The following is a 26,631-nucleotide window of genomic DNA, read 5'->3' as shown; positions in this document are numbered from 1 at the left end:
AAAAAAACCTTAGCCCTATGAGCCACACTGGAGGGAGAAAATGTCTTTCGCAATGACTATTTATCAGAGCATCTGCAAGCACTGAAGCCGGATCAGCCAACTTTTTGTTGCTTGGCAAACATAAGCCATGTATCGTTGTTTCATGTTAATATTTAATGGTTTGGTTCCTAAATTTAAATTCAGCAGACAGCTGAATAAATTACTGGGACTAATAGCAAAATGTCTGAGATATGTCGAAATTACAACTACATCAACCTGTGCGAGTGTAGCTTTGACAATGAAAGGCTTGTTTCCTCTCTTGCTGCTTCCACTGTCGGCAGAGCCACTCTGTGAAAATGAAACGTTGGAACATAAAAGCGAGTTCTTACCTCACCAGAATAAAAACAAGGAGAAGGATCTTTAATTAAAGGTGAGAGGTAATACTATTCTAGGTAAAGGGGTTCCTGCTTAATATGGTGTAGATGAGTGGTGTGAGAGATGCTGGACTGCAGGGGGGGATTGGTGGGGCTGTATCTCTGCAGAGCCCCCCCTCCTTCCCTCTGAGTCCCAGTGCACCCTCCTTGCAGATTCCAGCGTTCAGTTAATTGGACAGGGAGAGTGGGCTGAGGAGGGAAGCGTTCAGGCCCATTAGCAATCCTCCTGTGGAAGGCTGATCCGAGAGGATCACAGACTCACAAATAGAAGGATTAAAATAATCAATAGGCTTCTCTCCCTCCTTCAGCTCAGACGGGTGCGCTACACGCACACACATCCACACATGCTGTTACACAGATATGCACACACACGCTCATGAGCAAATACAAACACACCAAGAGTCTGAGGAATACTGGTTCAAGAAGCAATTCTCTTCCCCAGTGTTGTCTCTGGGCGTTCACAAATTAGTCTGGGTCATGTAAGATTCACACACATACACACACGCATTCACACACCTATTCTCTGCTAATGAAGGTTAATTTCAGACTCTGACTAAATGAGAACCAGTAAAAAGGTCAGAGACATGAAAACAGTCCAACATGTCAGAGATATATTTTACTTTGTTATTTCTGTACTTTCCTATCTAATGAAATTTGCTGTAACTTTTATGCAAAATCTCTTCTATCTAGATTCATTTATGGAGATATGCAGTCCTATATTTTCATTTATGGAATAAATGTCCAACAGACCAGCGGCTGCACACATATACTTTTTATCTATATATCTTTTTATTAGGTTGTACATCATTTCACATTTTATGATTTTCTTGGGCTTTATTGATGTTTTGAGTGTGTAATAGTTTGTTTTGGACTCCCACTTCCTTCTGTTGCAGTAAATACAAATGAATCACATTTATTTTTAAGCAGATTTTAATAACAATTATTTTTTTTTCTCTTAATAACAGAATATTAGACAATAATTTAAACTTTGAAAACTTTTGACATTGTGCCTACCCCTGATATTTTGTACAATATGACCTTTTTAAATGAGACACCGCATGACTTATTAGTTAGTTATTAGTTGTGGGCAGCTTATCAATGAGCTATTGTTATTCCTTAGATATAGGATTTTTAGAGGTTTAAAGGTAAAAACAAGCTTTTATTCTGTCTCTTACACACACATGTACTCCTGGAAAATATCATCATTTCCAGTTTAAAAAGCAAATAAGATCATTAATATCATTACCTTGGTGTTTAACCAGGCATAAACTAGATTAAATTTGGTCAGAAATGCATAATAAATGACATTTATGACCAGAGCTTATTGTAAATAGAAGGAATATCACTGCTGATTCTCTGACTCAGCCAAATTAGGTGTAAAAAATAATGACAAAAACTGAACTAATTGTAATAGGTCAGAGCACATTTGTTCAGGTATTATTGCAGAGTGTTATTCAATTGCTAAGGAGGACATTCAGTTCCAGTTCTTAAAATAAATAGCCTTTTTTCCCATTGTCTAACAAATACAAGTGTTTTATTTTCACGATTTGCCATTTTACCTCATTTTATCCATTCATCATCACTCCAGGAGTGGCAACATAAAGAGAAACATTGAAATGCACTTAAGATGCTAATTTAAAGGTGACAGTATAAAACAGAAACTGACACAAAATTTAGGCAGTATGGGTTTTGGATGAATAAAAAGGTAATTGAAATTAGAAGATGCAATGAAAGACAGAAGCAAGCCGTCAGAGGTTGGCACTCTGATTTTACATCCACAGGTGCAGCCAAATACGAAACAATTAAGACAATGACAGCCATACACTACACAGGTCTTTTGAAATTAAATTAAATGAAAAATACTTTATTTATGTTCTACTGCTTTTCTTCAATTTGATTTCACCAAGTGTTTAAGTGACCGCCGAGAACGATCATTAAGGATGTTTTTTGTTTTTTTTAGATGTTTTCTCTGCTTAATGCATGCCAATAATTTACCGTTCTAATGGTCTAACATCTTTTTCATGACCACGTGATGTGTCTTTTCACATGTTTGTTTAAGAACTGAGAAGCTACTCACTGCATTAGTTGAGGTTAAATAATTTGTTGCCATCTGAAAGATCATCACCCATCCAGTAATTATCCAATAGATTTCTCATACCTGTTTGCTTAGTGAAATCCAGGTGATGACTTTTTTATTTTGGCCAGGCAGTGTATTTTAAAAATGTTTTGCTAGTTTAACATCTTTTAAGAACACCCTAAGGGTGTTTTGTGGTCCAGCTAAATGTTTTTTTGGGCTTCAGAATTGCAAGTAGAAATCACATTTAAAGTTTATTTAACAGGGACACAGAAAAAAGTCACAATGAAAAAAATTTACAAAAAAATGTTGAAACTGTTGCAATGTTTATAGGACTTCTAGCCAAAGCTAACTATTACTCAAAGTTTAGATCAGTTCGATTACCCATTGATTTAAGTCAGGTACGTTGCAGCTGGGAAACCTGCAAAACACTGACCCACGAGGACCAGGATTGTGTATCCCTGACTAAGAGTATAATTCATAGCTGTGATATCAATTTAGCTTTTAGGGATTTCTCTACAGAATTAGACTGTTCTGTAAAACTTAAGTGACTGTAGTAATGTAATCAGGATGACTGAGTTGACCTGTATGATTTCTGTTGGCACACCATCTCATTCGCAACAAATCTAATTAAACAGACTAAAAATCTTATGAAGGAATGACAGAAACTATATGGTTTTGATTTTAACTTAATTCTTGATTTTTAAACAAAATTTAAATCAGAACTGAAGAAAAAGAAAAGCTTTTTATTGTCATTTTAGAAGGTATTGGAAGGAAAATGAACATTCTCAGCCAGAAGCTGAGATGAGCTGATTGCAAAATATTAACAGCATGCGCACTCTGCAGGCTCTCTCTTCCTTTTCTGATTTTCTTACTCTCTCATAATGAAAAAGTAGGTGGAACGATACAAAATAACGCAATACATGCTCTTGAGAAATGTCCTTAAATGTAGTTTAACAAAGAGTACCATAAAGCAGTTATAACAAGGTCCCGTCAAAAACCTTCATCATTGAATTACTGTTTAGATGTTAATGCATCAAAAACAGTGATTAGATAATAGGATTAAAAAAAACAATAATGGCAGGCCTTACTTTTTACTTTACTATAAATGTGAATTCTTTACATAGTCCCAGCCATAGCTCTGAACTTTCATGGTATTGGAGGATGAATCATTATCTGCACCACTCCGCCTCCTGCTGTACATCTGTTGTCATTACAGAACCCTCGCTTGTCCAGTCGTTGCAGTAGCACACTCTGTCCACTGGGGGGCAGGCAACGTCGACTAGTTGTCTGCAGGCAAAGATGGCGGTGCGGAAGAAAGACGGCGGCCCGAATGTAAAATATTTCGAAGCGTCTGACACCGTTTCTCAGTTTGATAATGTCCGCGTGTGGCTGGGCAAGAATTACAAAAAGGTACCGAGCTCCTGTTTTGTTAGCATGCACACGGAGCTTCCATTTTCCATTCTGAAATATAGGCTCTTACCTATTAGACAGAGGCAGTGACAAAGAGAGGAGGGAGGGTGCTGCTGAGCGTCCAGCTGTTTGATTCACTCGAGCCGGGATACAAAAGGATGCTGAGCCCACAGCTGCACCAGATGCAGCTACTAATAGCGGTGTCCATGTGGGCTGATTTAGCTAATTTGATACAAGGGCAACAAGCAATCTGTCCTGAGAGTTTGTTTTTTATAAAAATAAAAAAGAATGGACTTTAGCCAGACAGCTAGCTAGCTAGTTAGCTAATCGGCTAACGGCAAAGCAGCTCAGATCCAGATGTTGGCTCTGTGGCGCGCCTCAGTGACTGAAGCTATAACCGGTCTTAAATAACAGTGAGCAGCGTACTGATGTATAGGCACGTACACATAATAAAATATATGTTGTCTTTACTGAAAACTTCCCTGTAATTGTGATAATTAAGAGGATTATTATTGTGCTTTTACCCCCTCATTGCATATGGCATCACGGCGCTCAATCACACTTTTAATGATAAATTTGAAGGCGTCGAAAAGCGTTCACAAAAGTGTCACAGTAATTACAGTAATACACAGTCCGATGTGTCGGCTCTGACTCCCCCTTTTGTGTCGTTTCTTCAGTACATCCAGGCCGAACCCCCCACTAATAAGTCTCTATCCAGTCTGGTGGTCCAGCTACTCCAGTTCCAGGAGGAGGTGTTTGGTAGACATGTCAGCAACCCTCCACTCACTAAGTTGCCAGTACGTGGCTGTTATTTTTTTTTTCTCTCTTTTTCTAATCAACAAACCAGTTAAACAAATTGCTCCTCCATGAAGCATTTTGAAGCTGTTTTGTTTCCTGACTCTAGATGAAATGTTTTCTGGACTTCAAGTCAGGAGGGGCTCTCTGCCACATCCTGGCTGCTGCATACAAGTTCAAGAGTGACCAAGGATGGTAAGACTTTCTTTCTAGCTGGCTTTTGATAATTAGGCATGTTGCAAGTAAAAGGTCTAAAGCCTAAAGTTACAGTGCTGTTAGATTTTGGCTATGTTGCCGTTTCTTGTGTAACTCCAGTCTAAATTCCTGGTAGGCGCAGGTTTGACTTCCAGAATCCATCGAGGATGGACCGAAATGTGGAGATGTTCATGACGATTGAGAAGTCCTTAGTGCAGGTGAGTTTCTTTCAAGCCATTAAGCTCATTACCTGGACAGTCAATGCTTTAGTAAATGTTACTCAATTCCTATTTTGTCAGGCGTGGTAGCAGCTTGTACTTGTGTTGTTTTTTTTTTTACTTCATACTCTACACATGCACAAAAAAGTGAGGCAATCTTTGTTGCGTTTTCAAATCTATTACCATAATTATCATAATCCTGCTTAATCAGTCCAGCATATGTGCAAGAGTTCTTATTTTGGTGGAGACAGTATGAAATGGAATTAACATATTTATGTATATGTTTCCTGCATGAATTAATTTATGCTTGTTTCATACGTTCATTCATTTCCTATACTGGTTATCCCAACTGAGGGGTCACAGGGAACTCTGAGCCTATCCCAGGTATTAGTAGGCGAGAGGCAGGGTACACCGTGGACATGGTGCCAGTGCTTTGTAGGCTTGTTTCTTAAATAAAAAATCACATCTGTGTTTTTTTTTTCCTCTAGAACAACTGTCTGACTCGACCTGTCATCTACCTGAGCCCTGACATAGAACCAAAGCTGCTCGGAAAACTGAAGGATATCATCAAAAGACATCAGGTGTGTTTTTATATTAGAAACCTGTTATTACTTTGGATGTATTTCTCAGGTTTTTGTGTTAACCCCTGTTTCTTTTACTTGTCCTTGCACAATTAGAGATGAGTTACTTTTGAAGAGCATGTGTAATTTACACAGCTTTGTATGTTGCAGGGCTCAGTGACTGAAGATAAGGCCTCTAGTTCCCATGTAGTGGTGCCTATTCCTACCAGTCTGGAGGAAGGTGAGGCTTTGTCTCGTTGAGCAGGCTTGTTGTGTTTGTTATGAATTCTGCCGTACACAAAACATCTATGCTAACGTGATACGATTTCTTTGGTCCAGAGGAGTGGGTGCGTCCTGTGATGAAGAGAGATAAACAAGTTCTGCTTCACTGGGGATATTTTCCTGACAGGTTTGTTTGGAGTGGATGCTCAAAAACATGACAACATGACTGGGGTTGTCACTAGTTTGTTTTTTTTGATTAACTCTGATACACACTTGTTCTGCTCATTTTATGCCACAAGTAGTCTTAGATGAGATCTGTTAGTGCCTTTGTTAGCTACATTTTAATCCAGGTTATGAGAAACTGTTACATGAAGCATCTTTGTCATCTAAAATCATTAAAAACTGGCAATTGTACAATAATTATAATAAGCCAAATGAACACTTACATCTGCCTTACACACTTACAGTTATCTGCCTTCTAACTTTGCTTTCATAAACTTAACCTATTATTGCTCTTTATGTGGTGGTCTCACAAATATGAAGAAAGTTTTCCCACCGGGTTGACTTTTAACCTTGTTCATCTCACTTTGTAGTTATGACACCTGGATCCCAGCCAGTGAGATTGAGGCTGCAGTGGAGGATCCTCCCAGCCCGGAAAAGCCGAGGAAGGTAGTCACAGTTTTTAGTGCCTCAACTCTTCAGTCAACCACTTCTTTCTGTTACATATATGTGTGTATTTTTGCACATTGCTCATCTGCATCATATGTAAATCTTATATCTACTTTTTTCCCCACCCCTTTACTGAGGGTAGAAATGATGCAATGAATGTAACAAAAGCCATTTCTACTTTCTAACTGCTGCAGTGTTAGATGGGATAAAGTGCACGTTGATGCCATGCGAGAGTTTTAAAACTTTCATTTTGACTAGAATAAAAACTTAAAGTTGCCCTAGTCTGCAAAACATATTGAAGTAATTGTGGAAGTTAATTTTATTTGCTGCTATTAGGTTGTATTTGCTGAATTCTTTTAGCTCCTGAGCTAGATGTTGTCCTCCTTTTACATTTCCTGTCACTGCAAACACCCCAAACTGGGTGCTGTTGCAAATTAGCACTCAGAAGAAAAGAGAGTGTTCTGGCTATTGGCTGAACCATAAATTCAAAGTACTGTTGTTATCATTTATTGCACATTCAAAGTGTTACTTTCTCAAGACATTCACTGTTGTGGTAATGCATTCATCAGTTAAAGCAGCACTCATGAAACAACACTTCATACGTCTGTATTTAGTTCTCCTGTGCTGGTACCTCACTAAAAATATCTTCTGTAATTATGTTGGTCAATTAAGCATCTGTCAAATCTTAGTTGGGTTTCCAAAGTCGAAATAACTGCATGCAGATAAAAATTTTTTTAAAAATCACTATAGATTAGCTTTGCTTGGTTTAAAATAAGATGCTGACATTTCCTTTGGGTGCTTACTTGCTTCCTGAAAATGAATTACTGTCTTTGTTGGCAGGTCCATGCAAAGTGGATTTTAGACCTGGACCAGTATAATGAGTGGATGAATGAGGAGGACTATGAGGTGGGAGAGGGCTGTCCAAAGAGAAAGAGGATTTCAGCCAAAACCCTGACAGATGAGGTGACCACACCAGACGAGCGGAGGGACAAGAAACCCGGCAGTGCCAAGAAGAGGAAGCGCTCACCATCACCTTCCCCCACCCCTCCGCCTCAAGAGAGCAAGAAGAAGAACACCAAAAAAGGGTCTGTTTAGCTGCATGATACCTTAATCCACAGATATTTAAAGGTTTTTCTTAGTGGGACGAATAAAACTAGTTATATGGGAGAGTTAAAGGAGCCTCACATTAGTTTGGACAGGCATGTGTTCAAGCGAGTCATATTTCCTGTTGTCATTTGTTCAGTTTTATTCAGGCCTTTGTTTCACTTTATTTCCTAGTTTAAATCAGAGGTAAAGAAAACATTTTCAGAGTCTGCCTCCCTTTTCTGCCAACTGCATGCTGAAGATGTAAGGCAGGCCTGCTAGTTTTTTTTTTTAATTAATGAAGTACTGACCTTGGAAGACTAACAAGCATGATAAAACCATCCTCTTTGTTTATGTTGACAGGCCAACAACTCCATACACCAAATCTAAACGAGGTCAGAGGGAGGAGGAACAGGAGGATCTGTCCAAGGACCTGGATGAAGCATCACCTGTTGCAACATCTGAAGAGGGAAACAATTCAAAGACAAGTATTTAATTCTATCTATCTATCTATCTATCTATCTATCTATCTATCTATCTATCTATCTATCTATCTATCTATCTATCTATCTATCTATCTATCTATCTATCTACAAGATGCTTACAAAACAACTTGTGACTTTTTTTCGGAATTTTTTTTGATGGCCTTATACTGACTTTCTTTTTTTTTTTATTTCTTTTAAAATTCCCTGTAGATAACACCAAGAAAGACTCTGATTCAACCCCGGTCAAGGGAGGGACAGATATGGGTGGGCTTGTTAAATCATTTGTCAGTCATTTCAAAAGTGCATGAGCAAACTAAATTAAAAAAAATGTAAAGACTAATATTATGTGTGTAACCTTATTTATCTTTTGCCACTTGAGTGTGTTTTCTAGTAATTCTTGTTATATGTGATTTCAATAGATGAGCAAGAGGATGAGTCCATGGAAACAACAGGAAAGGTATTATAGTCTTGAAAAGTGCACGGCAAAAAATGGCATATCAAAACAATAAACATACATAAACAAAATGAACTTGTTTATGTGAAATTGAATGTCTTTGTTCAAACAGGAAGAGGAGGAAGGCTCTCCGAGTGTGAAGGGTGAACCAGTGAAAGGCTCAGATCTTCATGAGGACAATGTGACCGAGCAAACCCACCACATCATCATACCAAGCTATGCTGCCTGGTTCGACTACAACAGGTGAGAATACAACTGTTTCCGTTTATTTATAAAGCGCAGTGTATGCCAGAACTGGTGCTGATGTAAATTCTTGGGTGAAATGAAAAGTAATACAGAATGAACTTGATACGAAATTAAAAAGACACAACGAGCGTGTCTTTATGCATACTTATAACTCTTTTTCTTACAGCGTTCATGCCATTGAGCGTAGAGCCCTGCCAGAGTTTTTCAATGGGAAGAACAAATCCAAAACCCCAGAGATGTAAGTATTTGATCAGTGCCTATATTATATATATTATTATATATTATAGATCTTTTGGACAGACATTCAAAAATGAAACTGCAATCCCTATTAATATAGTGTATATTAATATAGTGTTGTATTATCCCAGTTACCTGCTTTTCTCTCTTCAGTTATCTGGCATACAGAAACTTCATGATTGATACCTACCGGCTGAACCCTCAGGAGTATCTGACCTCCACCGCCTGCCGCAGGAATCTGGCAGGAGATGTGTGTGCTATCATGAGGTGGATGGAGGTTTGATCTTTGTCCCCTGTCATTTCTCTTATCAAACATGTCATCACTAAAAAATGCTCCATGTTTATTCCTCTGCAGAGTCCACGCTTTTCTGGAGCAGTGGGGTCTGATCAACTACCAGGTGGACTCTGAAAGCCGACCTACACCCATGGGCCCCCCACCCACCTCTCACTTCCACGTGCTGGCAGACACCCCCTCCAGTCTGGTGCCCCTGCAGCCCAAGACGTCTCAGGTCTGTACAAACGTGCACAAGCACACAGACAGACATGTGCAAATTTTTTTATTTATTTATTTGTTTGACATATGTTCTTGTGTTGCTGTGGCCACACAGACACCTGCCACCCAGCAGATGATGCCATTCCCAGATAAGGTGAAGGAAAAGCCGGCTGATCTGCAGAACTTTGGGCTGCGGACTGACATGTACAGCAAGAAGACTGTATCTGCAAAGGTAAAAAGTGAAAGAGGGTGGAGAAAAAAACTTTTAAATTGATGTAAGACTTTTCTGTCAATAACTTTTATTGAGACATAGAGATAATTTTTGTATGTACAGAGCAAGAGTGCAGCAAGCTCTATGAGGGAATGGACAGAGCAAGAAACACTACTACTCCTGGAGGTATAGTTAGTATTTAAAATGACCAGTGGGATTTCTATAATAACATACCAGAAATATCAGTGTGAAAAGATTCATCTAAATGTAATTCTCACCTCTGCCAGGGCCTGGAAATGTACAAGGACGACTGGAACAAGGTGTCTGAACATGTGGGCAGTCGTACACAGGATGAGTGCATCTTGCACTTCCTGCGGTTGCCCATTGAAGATCCATACTTGGAAGATGGCTCCTCATCACTGGGTCCACTGGCCTACCAACCAGTACCTTTCAGCCAAGCTGGCAACCCTGTTATGAGCACTGTGGCCTTCCTCGCTTCCGTAGTTGACCCACGTGTGGCCTCAGCTGCAGCCAAATCTGCTCTCGGTAAGAAGTAGCTTGCTTTAAATTTGTTTCTGCTGCACAGAATAATGTCAAAAGCCTCACCATATCATTTTTATTTATTTGAGCAGCTGCTGAAGGTAAAGTGTTGCTATGAGTTAGAAGCAAATTTTAGGTGAATTTTTTAATTAGGTGTTTTTTTCATGTGATTCTGCAGAATGCAATCATTTTGGATAACAAGAGTTTAATTGGTACTTCATGCACTGCATGTGAAGCTGAAAGTAAACTATGTTCCAGCTACCTGAATTATTCTGCAACAGTATTCTTGGTTACTTTATTTATGAGCAGTCAAACTAAAAACCAAAGATGACTTATCATTCAGTAATGAATTGTAAACATTAATTACCATGACCTGTCTCTTCCTCTCAGAGGAGTTTTCCCGTATGAAGGAGGAGGTTCCTGCAGCACTTGTTGAGGCTCATGTGCGGCGGGTGGAGGAGGCAGCGAGGGTCAGTGGCAGGCAGGATCCTCTGTATGGTCTGGAAGGTAGCGGCATCGCAGGCACCGGGCTGGAGGAGGGAGACAGGCCTGGTAGGATAAACACATGTACTCAACTTGTAAAATTAAAAAACAATGACTGTAATAATGCATAAAGTGTAAACAGTTCTGTCTTCTCTTTAGATGAAAGCAGTGATGAAAGTAAGAGTGACAGCCAATCAAGTGAGGAGAAGAAAGATGCTAAGGTATGATTGATGTTCACAATGAAATATCCATTTTTTATTTGTATGTTTTACTGATGAAGTTCTTTAGGGCTCATAATGCTATGGTTACTTTGCTACATAGGACAGCAAAGATGGAGCAGTGGAAGAAGAGGAAAAACAGGCAGAAAATGGAAAAAAAGAGGAAGACAGAGGAAGAGAAGCTGAAGGAGAGAGGGAGGCGGACAAAACAGAGTCTGATGCGGGTATGAATGTGTTTGTGCAGGAGATGGCCAAAAGATAAAAGTCCTGGTCAAAGTTGAAAGAAAAAAAACAACTCTCTCTCCTCATAGGCGAAGGGGAGAAGGAGAAAGATGGAAAAGAGGGCACAGAGGAAGGGCAAAGAGACGGAGAGAGCGAAGGAGAAAGAAAGGCTAAGGTGGAGCGTGACGTGGGAGAAGGGAACCTGGCAACTGCTGCTGCCTCCGCATTAGCAGCCGCTGCTGTCAAAGCCAAGGTGACTTTAATTACATTATTGGTGTTTCATCACCTGTTTTTTTTATACATCTCTCTATATATAGTGTCTATAAAGTCAGTTTCTTGTTAACAGCATTTGGCTGCAGTGGAAGAGAGGAAGATCAAATCTCTGGTGGCTCTGCTGGTGGAGACCCAAATGAAGAAGCTTGAGATTAAACTGCGGCACTTTGAAGAACTGGAGACCATCATGGATAGAGAGAGGGAGGCTGTGAGTGGTGATGTTTGAGATTGGTAGTATTATTGGACAAAGTAACTAATTACCTCAGATGTGAGATGTGTGGTTGTTGTTTGCTGAAATCATCAGACACATGCATGTGTTTGCAGCTGGAGTACCAGCGACAGCAGCTGCTGGCCGATCGTCAGTCCTTCCATATGGAGCAGCTGAAATATGCCGAGATGAGGGCTCGCCAGCAGCACTTCCAGCAGATTCAGCACCAGCAGCACAGCCAGACCGGAGGCTCTCACTCCAACCAGGCCACCTCAGGCCCCCCACCCCAAGGTCTCTCTGGAAGTCAGCAAGCCCCCAGCACACCAGCACCGCCGGCGGCCCCCAGCCCTGCACCACCAGCCTCTTCAGCCCCAGCGTCCGAGTCCCAACCAGCCCCAGGTGCTCACGCGTCACCCCCCTGCCCACCAGGCCAGGCTCCTACAACTCACTCCAGCTCCAGCACTACACCAGTTCTCCACGGTGAGTCAAGCAGTGAGACACGGTGTGGCACCTGTAGCAGTCAGTGTTTAATGACTGATTAAGACAGAAGTTTAATTTCACCTGATATTATGGTTTATGAAAATATTTTAAGCCCATTACATTATAACTGATGAAACAAATCAGCTGATCAGATATCTTTACGCCACTGAGATGGGTTTAAAAAAGAATCCAAAGGTTTAGTAGTGAAATGCAGTGTTACAACATGAAACCCTGCAATGTTCTTATTTTAGACAAATATAGACAGAAACATATTTCCACCATTTATTTGCAGAGCTGGTCTTTTACTGACAATTGACTTGGTAATCACAATTAATTGTAGGCCAATCTGCTAAATTTTCATAGTGGTAGCATCCCTGCCTGATATTTTATGTACTCCAAATCTATTTTTTTTTATCCTCACCTCTAAAATTGGTAGTGTCCTGGTATCAATTTCAACACTGAACTAAAACCAGCTTGTAAAGTTTTCTTTGCCCAGTATTAGTTTATCCAACTCAGCTTTGTTTCTAATTTCCTGTATCTCATGCTGAGAAGATAATGATTATTTTTGCTTCTCTCATGAATTATAAATGATTGCATTCTGACTCACTTGATATTGATGGTTTGCATCAACCGGTTACTGTCTGCTTCATAAGTGAGTCTCCTCCGAGTCTGCCTGTTACAAATTCAGATCGTGTAGTAAGGCAGGTTTGCTTAGTTCCTTCAGTGGACGGTTATAAAGCATAATTTAATGTCATATAGGATTTTTTTTTTTTTTTTTTTGCAATGTTTCTTCCCTTATTTGAAAATCCAGCCTCATTTTCTGGGCAGGATTGTGAGATTGTATTGTAAAATCAGACAGCTCTGTACTGTTGGTATTTTTCTCCTGTTTCAGAGCCCAGCGCCCCTCTACCTGGGGAGGCAATCCATCCCTCAGCTCCTGTCCCTCCTCCACAATGAGAAAAAAAAATCCTGAGAATCCAAATGACTGACCACTTCAAACCCTGCCTGTATCATGAGAAATGAAGAAATCATAAACGGAAGGAAGAAAACACGTTTTACATTTTTTAGCTTTTCTTTTCTGTTTTGTTTCCAACAAGACAATTAATGTGTGACAGAAAAACTAACAAATGAGTCCACCTCTTCACTGGCTGTTCAAAAAGAAGTCCTTTTCAAATTGAATTGACTCCTGAGGAAAGTTGATTTCGATCCTCTGTGGTCGACTGGACAGCAACATCTCAAGTCAGAAATTTAAGCTCAACACCACAGATCTGGTAAACTTTAATGGTCTTACCAACACGCTAGCACTAAAGGAGACAAAGAGAAAAGACTCATCTCATGTTTTCAGTATTTTGGAAATTGTTGCATTTATTTTCCTGCAACAGTTTGACACCGTGTTTCATACTCTCTCCAGAAGCCCCTCCATGCTCTGTAGGTACGTATTGAAATACATGTAAGAAAAAAAATGCACTTTTATTATGTTTCCCAAGGTCTCGCTGAAAGACTTGAAGCATCCATCAAATTGAACTTAGCACTTATATCTGTTTTTTTGTCTTAAATATTTTTTCCTACCGAAGGTTTTTCCTCTACTTTTGTTTGTTACGCAGACAAATGGTCACTCTACAGGGTCGGGTCAGAAGGTTATGTGTCTGAAACTAATAAAAAAAAGTCTATAATGAAGGGAAAAACAGTAAATAAAAGACGCCATCTTGAAATTAAATTAAATTAGTTTGGAAGCAGTTTAAGAAAGTGTACTGTAAACTGGATTTGCTGTTACAAACACACCTTTTGATACTCTGTAATGAAGAAATACTGTGGAAATTATTTGAAAGTACTGACAGCTTGAGGTCCTGTAAAGACCTCCCTTTGAATATCTTAAAAAAATCCCCATGCTTTCCAGCAGCACTTAGAAAAAAAAAAGATTTCAGTGTGGCGCTTCATGTTTTACAAGTGTGGATGAGCTTGTAGCATCCAGGCTGTAGTTTAGTGACGAATGTAGTTATGTTTGAAAGGAATGACTGAAGAGAAAGTCTTTGATAAGACTGTAATCCCATCAGTGACCACATATGTGCATATTCAGAACTGGATGCTGTGCTGCCTGCCACACCAAACTGTTTTTATAACCATGTTTTATTATAGTGAATAGGATCTTTAGCAGCTTGTTTCTCACTGGTACATTTTAAATTTACATTAGAAGAGCCGCTGACGCTGTTAAACGAGAAGAGAGAAAAAAAAACAAGGGAGCACCTTAAAACAGTTGACAATGGAGAATTGTGTCCTTAATATCTGCAACAATATCCTCACTTTTTATCCTGTCAATTTTTTATATTTTTTATTGTCATTTTCCATCGTTTTTCTTTGATATGTCAACATTGTACCTGTATATTATTACCTTTGTAACCAGTATTTACCCTCTCCACCATCTGGACAGATCTGCTGGATCTATCTGATGTGACTGTGATCATGTGTGTACGTGAACGCATGCCATTAAGATTTGTAAACCACATTACTGCTTTTTTTTTTCTTTTTGTTTTGTTTTAAATTGAAGTGCCATCAGTTGTGTGTTCACCAAGTCTGAAGAATTTGAAAAACATGCTTCTTTCTGCACATGGCACGCCACATCAGTGTCATGACTTATAATCCAGTCAAATGGTGAAACTTTGCAGTTAATGTCCGTCAAGCCAGTATTGCAGTCCTCACCGAAGTTGTGAGCATTAATGGACTTCTTTTATCTGTGTTATTACATTGTGTGGATTTTGTGATATGAAATTAGTGTCTGTTCAGTTTCTGTATGTTTTTCACTTTGCTGAGAGTAGCAGCAATTGTGTTATTATACAGTAGAAATCAATTTTTCCTCTGGAAATCATCACATTAGTGCTGACATTTACTCTGGCAGTTTGTATTTAAAAATGTCCAAACAGGTTTTAATTACAAAATGTTTGAGGAAAAAAATAAAGATGTGAAGAGGAGTCATATTCTAGAGTGGTTTGTTGACTGGCAACATACACAATATACTGTGTAGATCATGCTTAATTAAATATATTGATCTTAAGTGTTTCTTAATATATGTTTAGATGGATTTGCATTTAACATACTATCTCCTGCTGATGCTGTATATCAAACACCAACAGGCTTTTTTTTTTTTTTTTTACTTATTAGAGTATGACAAGCTCAAGCCATAGTGTTAATATAAATTGCTTTAAAGGTACAGTGTGTAAGAATTACTGAGATATAGTGGTAAAGATGAGAGGAAGTAAATGAACAGTGGCCAAAATTCTTCCAGATATAGACATTTTTATCTGCGAGTGGATCCAGGGGCCTCAGGTGCAGCACAGACTGCACTACAGCTAACAAGGCAAGTAGATTTGTATAAGACAAGCATGTACAAAACATGTACACTTTGACTATTATAGATGCATTTTATGATAAAACTCTTCTATTTAAGTGTCAAAATGAAATAATTCTGCCAACATAAATCACCAGACAGCAACATTATGGTATTATTTTCTATGTTGTGGCATTAGTTTGTGGTGTTGATTGAAGTCTGTTTCAGAGATGGCTGGAGTGAGGTGCAGCATCCACATGTGGTCTAATGTGGTCATAATCAGTCTGCAGTGATCGCAGTGTTTTTACACTGTCATTGCAGATAGATAATAGTTGGAATTCACTCACCTGGCCAGTCTGAAGCAGATCAGATGCTCCTCTGGGGTTTGTAAATAACATCAAAATGAAAGATGTTTTTATGTGGTTTAAGAAATACACCATAGACCGACAGGCTAAACGACGCTTGTAAACTTTATTCAGTAAATTGAAGTGTAAGTTGTCACATTTTTATTTCCATCCAAAAGAAAAGACAAGACTGGGAAGGGGGCAGAAAAAGCTTTTCTATAGATTGTGCCTGCAAGAGTGAACAATGCTTGTAATATGAGATAAAAGACTTAAAATAAGACAGAAAAGGCACAAAAAAAAGAAGAAGAAAACAGGAAGGTTTTCAGTAACAATACAAACTTATTGGAGGTAGAATAACATGGATGGAGGGGCAAGACAAGACCAACAATATATAAAAAGAAAGAAAAGAAAGCTGCACGTGTGCTTCTGAAATCCTCAACCGCTCATCACCATCCGGACAAGTTCTGTGAGGAGAGACAGATTCAACATTAATATCAGACAAGTGCACAAAAAAACTCAAAAAGCAGTCAGTCTGGGATAAAAGTTTCCTTTTAATGAGCTGCCACATAAAAAGTACCAGAAATGGACCAAAAAAAGATGGATTAACTGAATAAGCTTCCAAACAAGTTTACATGGTCGACAATAACCAAGTAACTAAATTTACTTTAATAGTTTTTATACTGAACCAACCAACCTTCTGTCATAAGAAAAACAGAAATCTCTTTGTTTACCTTCATAGTTAATGCAGCCATTGGCATCTTCGTGTCCTGCTAAAAGAGTCTCCACCTCTTCTTCTGTCATTTTTTCACCTGGAACACACACATTCCAGAAGACACACAAATATCAAACAATACAGAAAAACAAGAACAAACTTTTATATGAAGACACTGCAGATGTGTTAGTTCAGATAACTGCCATTGGAGGTTTATACATCACATGGCAAGAATTCAGACATGCAAGCTGTAATTACTAGATATTGTACTTTATTACTTTGTATTTTTGGAAACCTTACCTAATGTAGTGAGGACATGACGTAGCTCTGCTCCCATCACTGTGCCATTTCCCTCCTTGTCAAAGACACGAAGGCCTTCGACAATATCTTCAAAAGAGCCCTGGTCCTTGTTCTTGGCAATGGCCTGAAGCATGGGCAGGAACTGCTCAAAATCCAGCATCTTGTGGTTCATCTCTGTAGGAGGTAAATGAGACTGAAGCTCTTACAATAGGACCCTTTCATAGTCTCTCCTGATTCTATGCCTCATCCCAAAAAATATCAAATGACATTTTTAAAGGCTGAATAATTAAGACTTTTTTCCTTAAAAATAATTTAAAATGTTCTCATTTGCTGCGAGGGATAAAAGGAAGCTTCCCTATAAACAATCTGTCTCCTACATCAAAAATGTCTTTGTCAAGTTTTTCTCCTTCAAAATAAGAGTTCCGTGCCGGAATAACTTGGGGGCAATGTGTTGCTCTTTCCAACTTCCTGGTTCCTTAACCAATCATATGCGACTCCCCACGGTTGCCTAACAACAACAAGGCAGCGTTTGGTATTTTATGTCGGCAAAAGAGCAGCAGCATGCAGGTAAAAAGAGTAAAAGAAGCGGACCAGAAAAACCTAAAAAGCCTCGGCATCCTGCTTAAAAAGCAAACGACAAAAACGAGATAAAATGAGGCTCAATATTGAAGAATCTCTTGCAAGGTGGAGACGTCTAAGCTGGCTCGACAGGTAAACACCGGAATTTTGCTTAAATTAACTGAAAATATTATCGTGATTTACAAAGATTTTAGTCTAATTTATTTCTCGGCACTCATTAAATGAATTTGTGTGGCTGTATGAATGTATCAGTGGAGTAAATTGGTGGCCTGTTTTTTACAACAACAAATGTAATGATGTTTGGGCCGAGTTAATACTGTGTTTGTCCTTATAAACTTATGAAATTACTATCAAATTAATTTCTTAAGTGAGACTAAGGGAAAACTGCCGCTGTGTGGCATTTGTTGATCAGTGTAGCTTTGTTCACACTCTATTTTATGCTAACGTAAATTAGCGAATGAAATTAGCTCTAGCATTGCAAAGCAAAGCAATTTACTGTGTGTGTGAATCATCTTCGCTCCTCATCATGATGTTTGCTGGCGCTATGTTCTCCGTCCTTCATAGACTGTATAGAAGAACCGTTCTCTCACAAACCGGCAACCTACATGAAACTCTCCGAGGGAGAGGAGGGGAGGGGAGACGAACACTCTCAGTGTTTTTCTCTTTCGACGGCAGTTCTGATTTGAAACGCTAAGTGTCAGTGCTACTTAGTTTGCCTTTAAAGTAACAGAGGTTTTTTTTGGTTATTTTAGTAAATAATATGAGGTAAAACAGAATCTATTGACACACATTACCTTGTCTATGACAGCTAGAATACAGTAGATGGGCTAAAGATAGTTATTTAATACATATACCTGAAGAAATTTCTTCATTATTTATGTTCAGATTGAATCCTTTTGTAGACCTCTCATAACCCTAACCCTCAAACTAATTTAGAACATGCCTTGGCTTTCTGAGGTGTACTTGTACATTACAAACACTCAAACAAAGCTGTAGTTACATTTGTGTTGACTGGTGATTCAGAGACTTGCCTTCTAACTTGGGGTTTCCCAGGACTTTAAGCACCTCAGCATTAACAGGGTTCTGTCCAAGGGCTCGCATCACATCACCACACTGGCTGTAGGTGATCTTCCCCTCACCCGTCCGGTCAAACAAAAGGAAAGCCTCTTTGAACTCTAACAGAGACAGATGCAGAACATTCATTCATCTCTAGAGTGTTATTCTTGTAACTGTTAGAGAAACCTTCCTGACACAAACATGCAGAACACCAAAGGACTTTGAAGCCATAAAATAATAGTTTCATTAAACAAATTTTTATGATTTGCCTAAAGTTATTACCTCGGTTACAGTGTGTCCAGAGCAGGAGAGGTCTGTGACACAGCTGGATAGGCAGGTATGACATGATAACTATGCAACGTCCTATCAGAGACCAAAAGCAAATTTGCTCTGAATAACTGCACACACTAAAATGACCTATCAGGACTGTTGAGTAATTTTCATATTATGATAAAAGTCATAAAAGGTTGAGCAGCTTGGCGCTGTCTTACTGCATCCTAAGGTAATCTGCTCATATTGACAATAAAGACTCTAAATAAAGTTGATTATATCTGTTGATGCACTGTAATTTTGTGAGGATAGAGTTGTCTATAATTCACTTTTCGCCTGACATCTCCTGAAACTGGGTCATAAATCTACTATTACAAAATAAGGCATTCCTTAAATCCTGCATTTACAGTGGCATGTCTTAGGATGACTTCTGCAAGTTGTCATCTTGGGTTTTGGCTTGCAGCATAAATTAGACCAAAGCAAAACAATTAATTTCACATTTGATCCAGTTCTAGCTTAGGAAGGGTGATCAAATACTGACACTCCATTTAACTTAAATATTACAACCAACCATTCATTTTCTTTTAAAAGAGACTACTTGTTGTCAGAAGACAGACTTTGGATGTTTTAGCATCTCTTCATTGGCTTCCCATTCATCTACAAATCCATTTTAAGATACTTTAATTTGTTTTTAAGTCTCTTAATGGTCTTGCCCCTTTTTTGTTTAGTCTGAGCTGCTTCACCCTTACATGCCATCAGATGCTCTTAGATCAGCTGACCAGATGCTTTTAACTGTCCTGAGAATGTTTTATTAATCCAGAGGAGACAGAGCCTTTTCAGTTTTAGCTCCTAAAATATGGACTGACCTCCCACTGCTGGTTAGACAGGCTCCTTTTATTGTTGTTTTTAAAACTTGTTTGAAAACGTACAGTTACTCCTTGGCTTTCAAACAAGTGTAAGTTATCGTCTGTGTCTTGATCTTTTACCCTTTGTATGTACTTGTGTTATTTTAAATCACTTATAGCTTCTATGTGGTCATTTATAGCTGCTTTACTGTTTTTTTTTTTGTTTTTTTTTTTGCTTTATCTGCATTTTTTTTATATCCTTCTTTTCTATATTTGCCATTTTGTGTTTTTGTCCCCTCTTTGTCACATTTATTGTACAGCCCTTTGGTGTCAGGTGTTATGTTGTTTTTGAAGAGCTTTAAAATGAAATGGTCCAGTGTTAAGGGAACATTAAGATAAAATGTATTTCGAATGAACACAATCTACATAACTTGGCTGAGGAAAATCTGTTAGGGTACAGGAGAAAAATGCTATCTTCGCTACTATGCCAACAGTACTTCTCTGATGCTGCAAGTCTAACAATTTGAATTATATTTTGGTTTTACATACCCCTAAGTACACCGGTCAAAGTCCAGATTAACGTCTGATCCACACACAATATACTGCTTAATAAAAATCCTCACAAGAGTGCTGGCATTTCACACTGACATGCAAGTAAATCAACGTGTTTTGATGAATTGTAATGTGGTTAGTATAGCATTCTTTGTCACGCCTGTTAAAGTCAGTTTAATATTTGTCTGGTTGAGTTTTCAAGCCACACAGACTGAATTTCATTCATTCAGTTCAACACCATTTACCTGCATAAATCCAGTGGTTTGTAGAAGCAATTGTCGAGCTACAGGATCAAAATTCAAACAGCTATTTCAAATGTGTGCTATTTACATTGTGTATATATATATATATATATATATATATATATATATATATATATATATATATATATATATATTAAACCCTTATTTAACTCCTAAAATGACCTGTGCTAACCAGGTATCATCGCTAACTCACCCATGATCTGGTCTTCCGTGAAGTCAGACTAGTTGAAGCAGAGTTAGAAAAGAGAGGCAATGATTTAGATAAATTATGTAGTAGAAACAATCGAGAGTATCATTTGCCCGATTCATTCATTCATACAATTCATTAAAAATAGCTCTAGTGCAGTCAAAAAGGCTAAATCCTATTACCAGAGTGAAGCAAGATACCGTTAGCTTGACATTAGGTTCGTTTAAACAAACTGATGACAAACCTGTATTTTGCTGCAAATCTACCAAAAGAAGCTAATTTAGCAGTCTTGAAAAACAACTATACTTACCATATCTGTTTTTAGTTTTTAGACGTTACACGGTCAATGGTCTGAATCTTGACTAAGCTTTATGGACACCAGCTAGCTAGCTTCGTAGGGATGTCCCTGATGATGTCACCTTAGTTTGTACAAAATCAACCAATCACGTGCCCGAATTTAAGCCGCATTTCTCACATTTTTTGGAGGGGTGCAGCAGCCACAGCTCCGGGGCCCAAAATGAAACACTGTCCCACAGTGGGTTTTTTATTTTTTTTGGGGGGTTTCTTTTTGTTCTTGTTCTTTTTAATTTAAACCTAAATTTAGAAATTTTTATATAATGAGTTACCGTTATAAATAACTTACATTTTGACCCTCTAATAAAGTGACAGACTGATCCGTCCTCTGTGCAAAGGATACCGCAGGTCTTTCCTCCCAGCACCTTTCAAGACTTTATAGCACATGTAAATTGTGATTACGTATTTATATGCTGTACATACTCACCCTGTTAAATCATATACTGTAAATTTATTGTGTGTGTGTGTGTATTTTGTGTGTGCTTCTGCTTACTGCACTTGTACTGTTGCTACAAAGCAATTTCCCCACTAAAAGACTACTAAAGGTTTCTTATTTTTTTTTCTTAATTTAAACTGTTGAGTTTCACTATTGTAGCCCAAGAGAACAATGGATTGAGAACAATGGATTGTCAATGCATTGTCTGGTGAACTGTTAAAATTATCAGTACTACCAACAAATATCAAGAATGGCACTCATCTAGCATGAGCATTCTGGAGGAAATCCAGCTAATGTTCCATGTTCATGTCATAGATAGGCTGTGAAAGAAATAGTATACTGACAGGGTTCCAAGTAGAAACTCAGATCCACGGAATTTCTTATAAATGAGTAAATCTTTGTTCACTGAAACAAAGTCAGGTATAACTATGATTCCAGGTAGCATGACAGAAACATGTTTATAAATGAACCTGTTAACACAAGAGCTCAGTTTTAGACATGCCTATTGGCATCACAGTTCCACAAAGAAAAAAAAATTATAAGAGGGAATAAAATAAGATTTTATCAAGATGGAAAGAATACAACAAGATCAAGTACTCTGCTTAAATACAGTAATAGTAATAACACTCTAAACACAGTTGCTGAATGCACACTCCTAGTCATTTTGAAACATTTTCTGGTTTGACAGTAAAAATGCATGTGAGTTAAAGCCTGTCATCACGATACATTATATAATGTGTAATGACAGTGTTTGTTCAAATTAATTGTTTTAGGAGAATATAAAAAGTGTACCATCCAACATGATTAACAGGGTGCTTAAGTTAACAAAACGGTTTTAAAAATTATGTGCAGCAAAACATTTCTATTAAAAATAAAGTGTATCCGTATGATGAGACAAACTAGGATAAACAATTTACTGGGAAAAACATTTTATTAGTGGATTAATAATTCCATCAGACCCAGATACTGATAGACTTACAAGATTCTGCTTTCATAATCATCATCAGTGTCTGAATGTTTGAGAAGTTCCTGCATTTCATCCTCACGTAATAAACACACTCAATAGGACTTCCTTCATTCTACCTCTTCACCAACTTTCTCACCACACTGAAATCTAACAAAATCCAGTACTCGAGCCTGCTGACCCCTCAGAAACTGTGCCACAGTCCTGCTGGGGTCCGCCAGGAAGGTCTGGGGCAGCAGGCGTGTCTCACTTTCACCACAGGGCAGGTCATCCATGTTACCCAAGGACAAAGGGGCCTCCCCCACTATGTGCTGTCCCAGTTTACGACCCAAGGTGTCCCATTCTTCCTCTTTTCCACCCTGAAATATGACTAGAGCACCATAACGGCCCATGGCCACTTCAGTCTGGCCACTGACAGTGCCGTGGACATATGAGCCAATGTGCCACTCAGCAGGGACTCCCACTGTCACCGCTCGCTTCACGGACATGTTCTCACCAAGGCGACCTGGACAGAAACAGGAAACCTGTTAAATCAAGGACAGTAAATGTGATTCATTCCTTAGATGGACTTGTATTAAGTCTAAATGTTGAGCAGCTTAAAATCTGAAACTTAACCATAATTTCCTATAGGGTCCAAAATATTTAGGGTCATTTACATTTCCTGTTTAATGTCTCCTGTCAATGCCCAAGTTGCGCTTGAAAGAACTGGAAAGTGACACTTGTTGAAATTTCTGGAAATAATATTTAGCTTGAAGCTTAGAAAACACGAGTCCACTTCCAGCTCAGTGTGCTAAACAACTGAAAAAAAGCCATTAAATGTCACCACTTTGTTTTTGCATAATGTGAAAAGAGTAAAGTTCTTTCCACTTTTTATGGATCACTTGGGTTCACAATTTTGAGGGAGCTGTGCAATTCTACACAGTGAAAAACATCCCAGTCCTTACACTGGGTGAGGCTTAACAGGAAGTGGCCCATAACCTGTTGCCTTTTGTTGTCTTACTGTCAAAGACTTGAGAGGTATCTATAGAGATGGGTCTTTTACTCTACCGCACATAAGTTTGAGACCACTTTCTGATAAAACCCAATGGGAAAGTTCCCCAAAACTTATCACTGGTAGTATATAATAAATGATCAGGACCGGCCAATCATGGAAATAAATTTAGCCAGGCTTTAAGATATCAGTAAAAAAATACAAAAGTTTGGAGCAAAGAGCGTCTTATACTGGCAGCTACTGCAGGTTTTCAAATTTCAGTCTTTGTTTATTTATCTGTTTTCTTAAAACGGCTTTGAAAGTTATTTTCCAAATGGTAACCACTGACTTTTCAGGTTAATACATATTTAAATCTACCATGGTCTTACTTTTATCCTTCCTTCCATCTACTGATGTGCAAGAGCCTGCAGGTGCAGCAAGTTTGGCAGGTTGTAAAATTTAGGTGTTTGGGAATTTCAAAACAACAGAACTGACACTATAGAGAAAAGGACTGCAGTGGAGAGTTTCTGAAAGAAGATAAGTCATCATCAAACTATATTCTACAGGCTAACTTGACTGTACTGGTGAGTTACTAGTTTACTCTGAGGCTGAGGTATGTGTTAAGTTACCTCAACAATATACAAAAGCAAAAGCCCTGAATTTTGTTTTATTTTGCTTAGAGCATAGACCCTTGTATTTTAATTGCATTTCTGTTTGGCTTAGAATAATTGAGTGCGGTAATTGAACATAAAAGTGCTTTATCTGTCTTTAACTTGTTAAGATGTTAGATATATTGACTTTTAACGCACATTGTATAAACACCTATAAACTATTGTAATGTTAAAATACAAAAAGGCAAAATTTACAATAAAAACAGGCGGATTTAATATTTTAAACTGATTTTCTTTAAAGTTCTCTAGTTTCTTCAGAGGCTGAGAGGTAGCAGAAAGCTTAACCTCATGTTTCAGGAAACCTTTTCTAAAATAAGGCTTAGGCTGTAACACGCTAATACATATTTATTACAGCATTGCTTGTTTTTAAGAAAGTTCATAAAATTTCCACTGTAAGGACCTTTTACATAAAGTTTTTGTGCTAAGATATAGGGACACAGTATTTAGTTAAAACTGAAAAACAAAACAAAACAAAACAAACAAAAAAAAAAAGTCAGCAGTTTCTTACTGACCTATTGTTAGAGCAACCTGATCAGCTAGCGAAGCTCCTTCACCCATTCTGAGTTTGCTTAATTCATCACCTGCCAGGGCACTCTGGGGAAAACAACATATGTATAAAGTCAAACTTATATCTGTACATGAGTGTAGATTCATTCCTGAGAGCGACAGCTTTTAATGGTGCTCCATTTCAGTGTAGTCAGACAGCAACAGAATAAACATTTTTTTCAGCCATTTTAGAAAATGTAGCACATAAGCATTTGTTTAAATACAAATGTGGCATCATATGATGAAATTTATGTGCTGCTCCTTTTTGAAACACTAAAAATGATATATTTACTCCATCTGACAACTTTAGAGGAACAGACAATGACGAAAAAGTCAAATATACCACTGAATTGGCTGTGGTCCAAGGCTATAAACACAAAGTTTCCCTGAGGACTTTCCAAAGGGATTAATAAAGTATATCTTCTTCTTCTTCTTAATGCAAAGTTTGATTTGTACTGCATGCCATCAGTGGGCATAGTTACCTTTACATATCCTTCCTGGCTTTGAGTTTTACTTCGATGGTGAGCCAACGTGGCAAATGTCACATCCTTCACCAGCTGCTGGAACTTTTCATTCCGAGCAACAAAGTCTGTCTCACAGTTCACCTGTAACAAACAGACAAGAGTCCAACAAGAGAAATCACAGAACGCTGAAAAAAGATGGGCAGGTGAATGAAAACAATGATGTTGTAAGTTAATTTCTGTACAAATAACCTTACCTCCACCATCACAGCAGCATTTTCTCCTACAAATAGGCCGATGAGTCCCTCTTTGGCTTTTCGACCTTCTAGCTTGTTTGCCTTGCTCCAGCCCTCCTTCTGGGCCTGCTCGTGTAGCCAGGTTTCAGCCTGAATATTTGTCAAATTACATATCAATAACTCTGTCACGGTTTCTTTTTTCAGTAGTCTCCAGATTTGTTAAAATATAACACAGGTGAGGACACACAGAGGCTGGGAGTGGGTTACCTGTGTTATATCATTATCAAACTTCTCCAGAGCTTTCTTGCAGTTAATGAAAGTGTAGCCGGTACTTTTTCGCAGTTTCATCAGGAGGACTTTATCTGCAGCCAGGAGTTGGCATCCCATGTGTAATGATTGCACATGCTGGCAAACGTTGCCCTGAAAATGACAAATGGCAAACATGAGCTTTAACTGCAGTGTAGTGGAAGTAATACTCTACCTTTTACTAATGTTTGTCATAACTTATGATTTTATGTAATAATATCACACTGCCATAACCTTTACAATAAAAATAACTTGTGTATATTTTGTAATGACCAGCTCAGTCCGCAATAACATGTTTGAGCTTAACCATCATTTATTTTGAAGACACACACATACACAGAAAAGCAGAAGGTGGACTCTTTCTTGTTACAATCTCCCACTGTCACGGTGTCAACAATAAAACCGGAACTACAAGAACTACTTAACATGAATTTAACAATGGATAAAAGTAATTTGATAACATCACTTGACCTCAACTGCTGACAACAATCAAAGGACCCTGTTAAAACATGCATACCCATGAGTCGTTGCGGCTATGTTAGCTTAGTACAATATTTCATATAATATTTTAGTTCAAGTTTTACTGAAACCGGCGTATGAATGTTAAATGGGAAATAATAAAGTGGGGAAGGCTAATATTTAATATCAAATCCATCTAACGACCAAATCAGGTATAAAGACTCTAATTTAAATCTGTATCTACTCACCTTTACAAAGTCTTTAGTAACAGTTCTGAATAAAAAGGTTAACGACATTTTCATTTCAGGAATAGCGAAATGTCTTGCAAAAGCTCAGAATGTCATTGAAACCACGCTGGGAAAGAAAGGAAGCTTTAGAGGGACAAAAAGACTCAAACAAAAAAGTTTTAGTAGCTTTTTAGCACCACCCACAGGACAGGAGGATAACTGCACCTTCTACGTCCTTTGACAAGAAAGAAAGAAAGAAAGAAAGAAAGAAAGAAAGAAAGAAAGAAAGAAAGAAAGAAAGAAAGAAAGAAAGAAAGAAAGAAAGAAAGAAAGAAAGAAAGAAATTCTTCTTCTTATTCTTCTTCTTCTTCTTCTTCTT

At 38.3% G+C, this 26,631-nt stretch overlaps 3 protein-coding genes across 5 annotated transcripts; 1 reads left to right on the top strand and 2 right to left on the bottom strand.

The window, feature by feature from the left end:
- Positions 1-3,753: 3,753 nt before the first annotated feature.
- Positions 3,754-14,156, top strand: smarcc2 (SWI/SNF related, matrix associated, actin dependent regulator of chromatin, subfamily c, member 2). 3 transcript variants are annotated; one of them, XM_041981049.1, is made up of 26 exons: positions 3,754-3,900; positions 4,578-4,697; positions 4,805-4,890; positions 5,033-5,108; positions 5,597-5,689; positions 5,840-5,909; positions 6,008-6,077; positions 6,484-6,559; positions 7,400-7,644; positions 8,006-8,130; positions 8,338-8,391; positions 8,547-8,584; positions 8,694-8,824; positions 8,994-9,065; positions 9,218-9,331; positions 9,420-9,573; positions 9,673-9,789; positions 9,892-9,954; positions 10,056-10,314; positions 10,699-10,860; positions 10,951-11,012; positions 11,113-11,233; positions 11,321-11,484; positions 11,578-11,712; positions 11,829-12,192; positions 13,085-14,156. In XM_041981049.1, the coding sequence occupies exons 1-26, from the start codon at positions 3,790-3,792 to the stop codon at positions 13,147-13,149; spliced, it is 3,147 nt and encodes a 1,048-aa protein (XP_041836983.1). In that variant the 5' UTR covers positions 3,754-3,789; the 3' UTR covers positions 13,150-14,156. The 3 variants fall into 3 exon arrangements, with proteins under 3 accessions (XP_041836983.1, XP_041836982.1, XP_041836981.1); XM_041981048.1 differs by having other exon boundaries at positions 5,027-5,108; XM_041981047.1 differs by having other exon boundaries at positions 5,027-5,108; positions 9,420-9,789.
- Positions 14,157-15,966: 1,810 nt separating this feature from the next.
- Positions 15,967-21,059, bottom strand: myl6 (myosin, light chain 6, alkali, smooth muscle and non-muscle). Its single transcript, XM_041981349.1, has 6 exons — positions 20,933-21,059; positions 20,629-20,656; positions 18,481-18,624; positions 16,871-17,044; positions 16,590-16,667; positions 15,967-16,322 (listed from the first exon to the last, which is right to left on the bottom strand). Exons 1-6 carry the CDS (start codon positions 20,933-20,935, stop codon positions 16,294-16,296), a joined length of 456 nt encoding a protein of 151 aa, XP_041837283.1. The 5' UTR covers positions 20,936-21,059; the 3' UTR covers positions 15,967-16,293.
- A 1,265-nt stretch (positions 21,060-22,324) lies between these two features.
- On the bottom strand, positions 22,325-26,404 carry tsfm (Ts translation elongation factor, mitochondrial). Its single transcript, XM_041981626.1, has 6 exons — positions 26,274-26,404; positions 25,528-25,680; positions 25,282-25,410; positions 25,046-25,168; positions 24,530-24,611; positions 22,325-22,881 (listed from the first exon to the last, which is right to left on the bottom strand). The coding sequence occupies exons 1-6, from the start codon at positions 26,325-26,327 to the stop codon at positions 22,487-22,489; spliced, it is 936 nt and encodes a 311-aa protein (XP_041837560.1). The 5' UTR covers positions 26,328-26,404; the 3' UTR covers positions 22,325-22,486.
- Positions 26,405-26,631: the final 227 nt, after the last annotated feature.

The sequence above is a fragment of the Melanotaenia boesemani genome, chromosome 3 (genome assembly GCF_017639745.1).
Source record: "Melanotaenia boesemani isolate fMelBoe1 chromosome 3, fMelBoe1.pri, whole genome shotgun sequence".
NCBI lineage: Eukaryota > Metazoa > Chordata > Actinopteri > Atheriniformes > Melanotaeniidae > Melanotaenia > Melanotaenia boesemani.
Note: the sequence above shows the minus strand (reverse complement) of the source record. Positions and strands in the feature narration are given on the sequence as shown.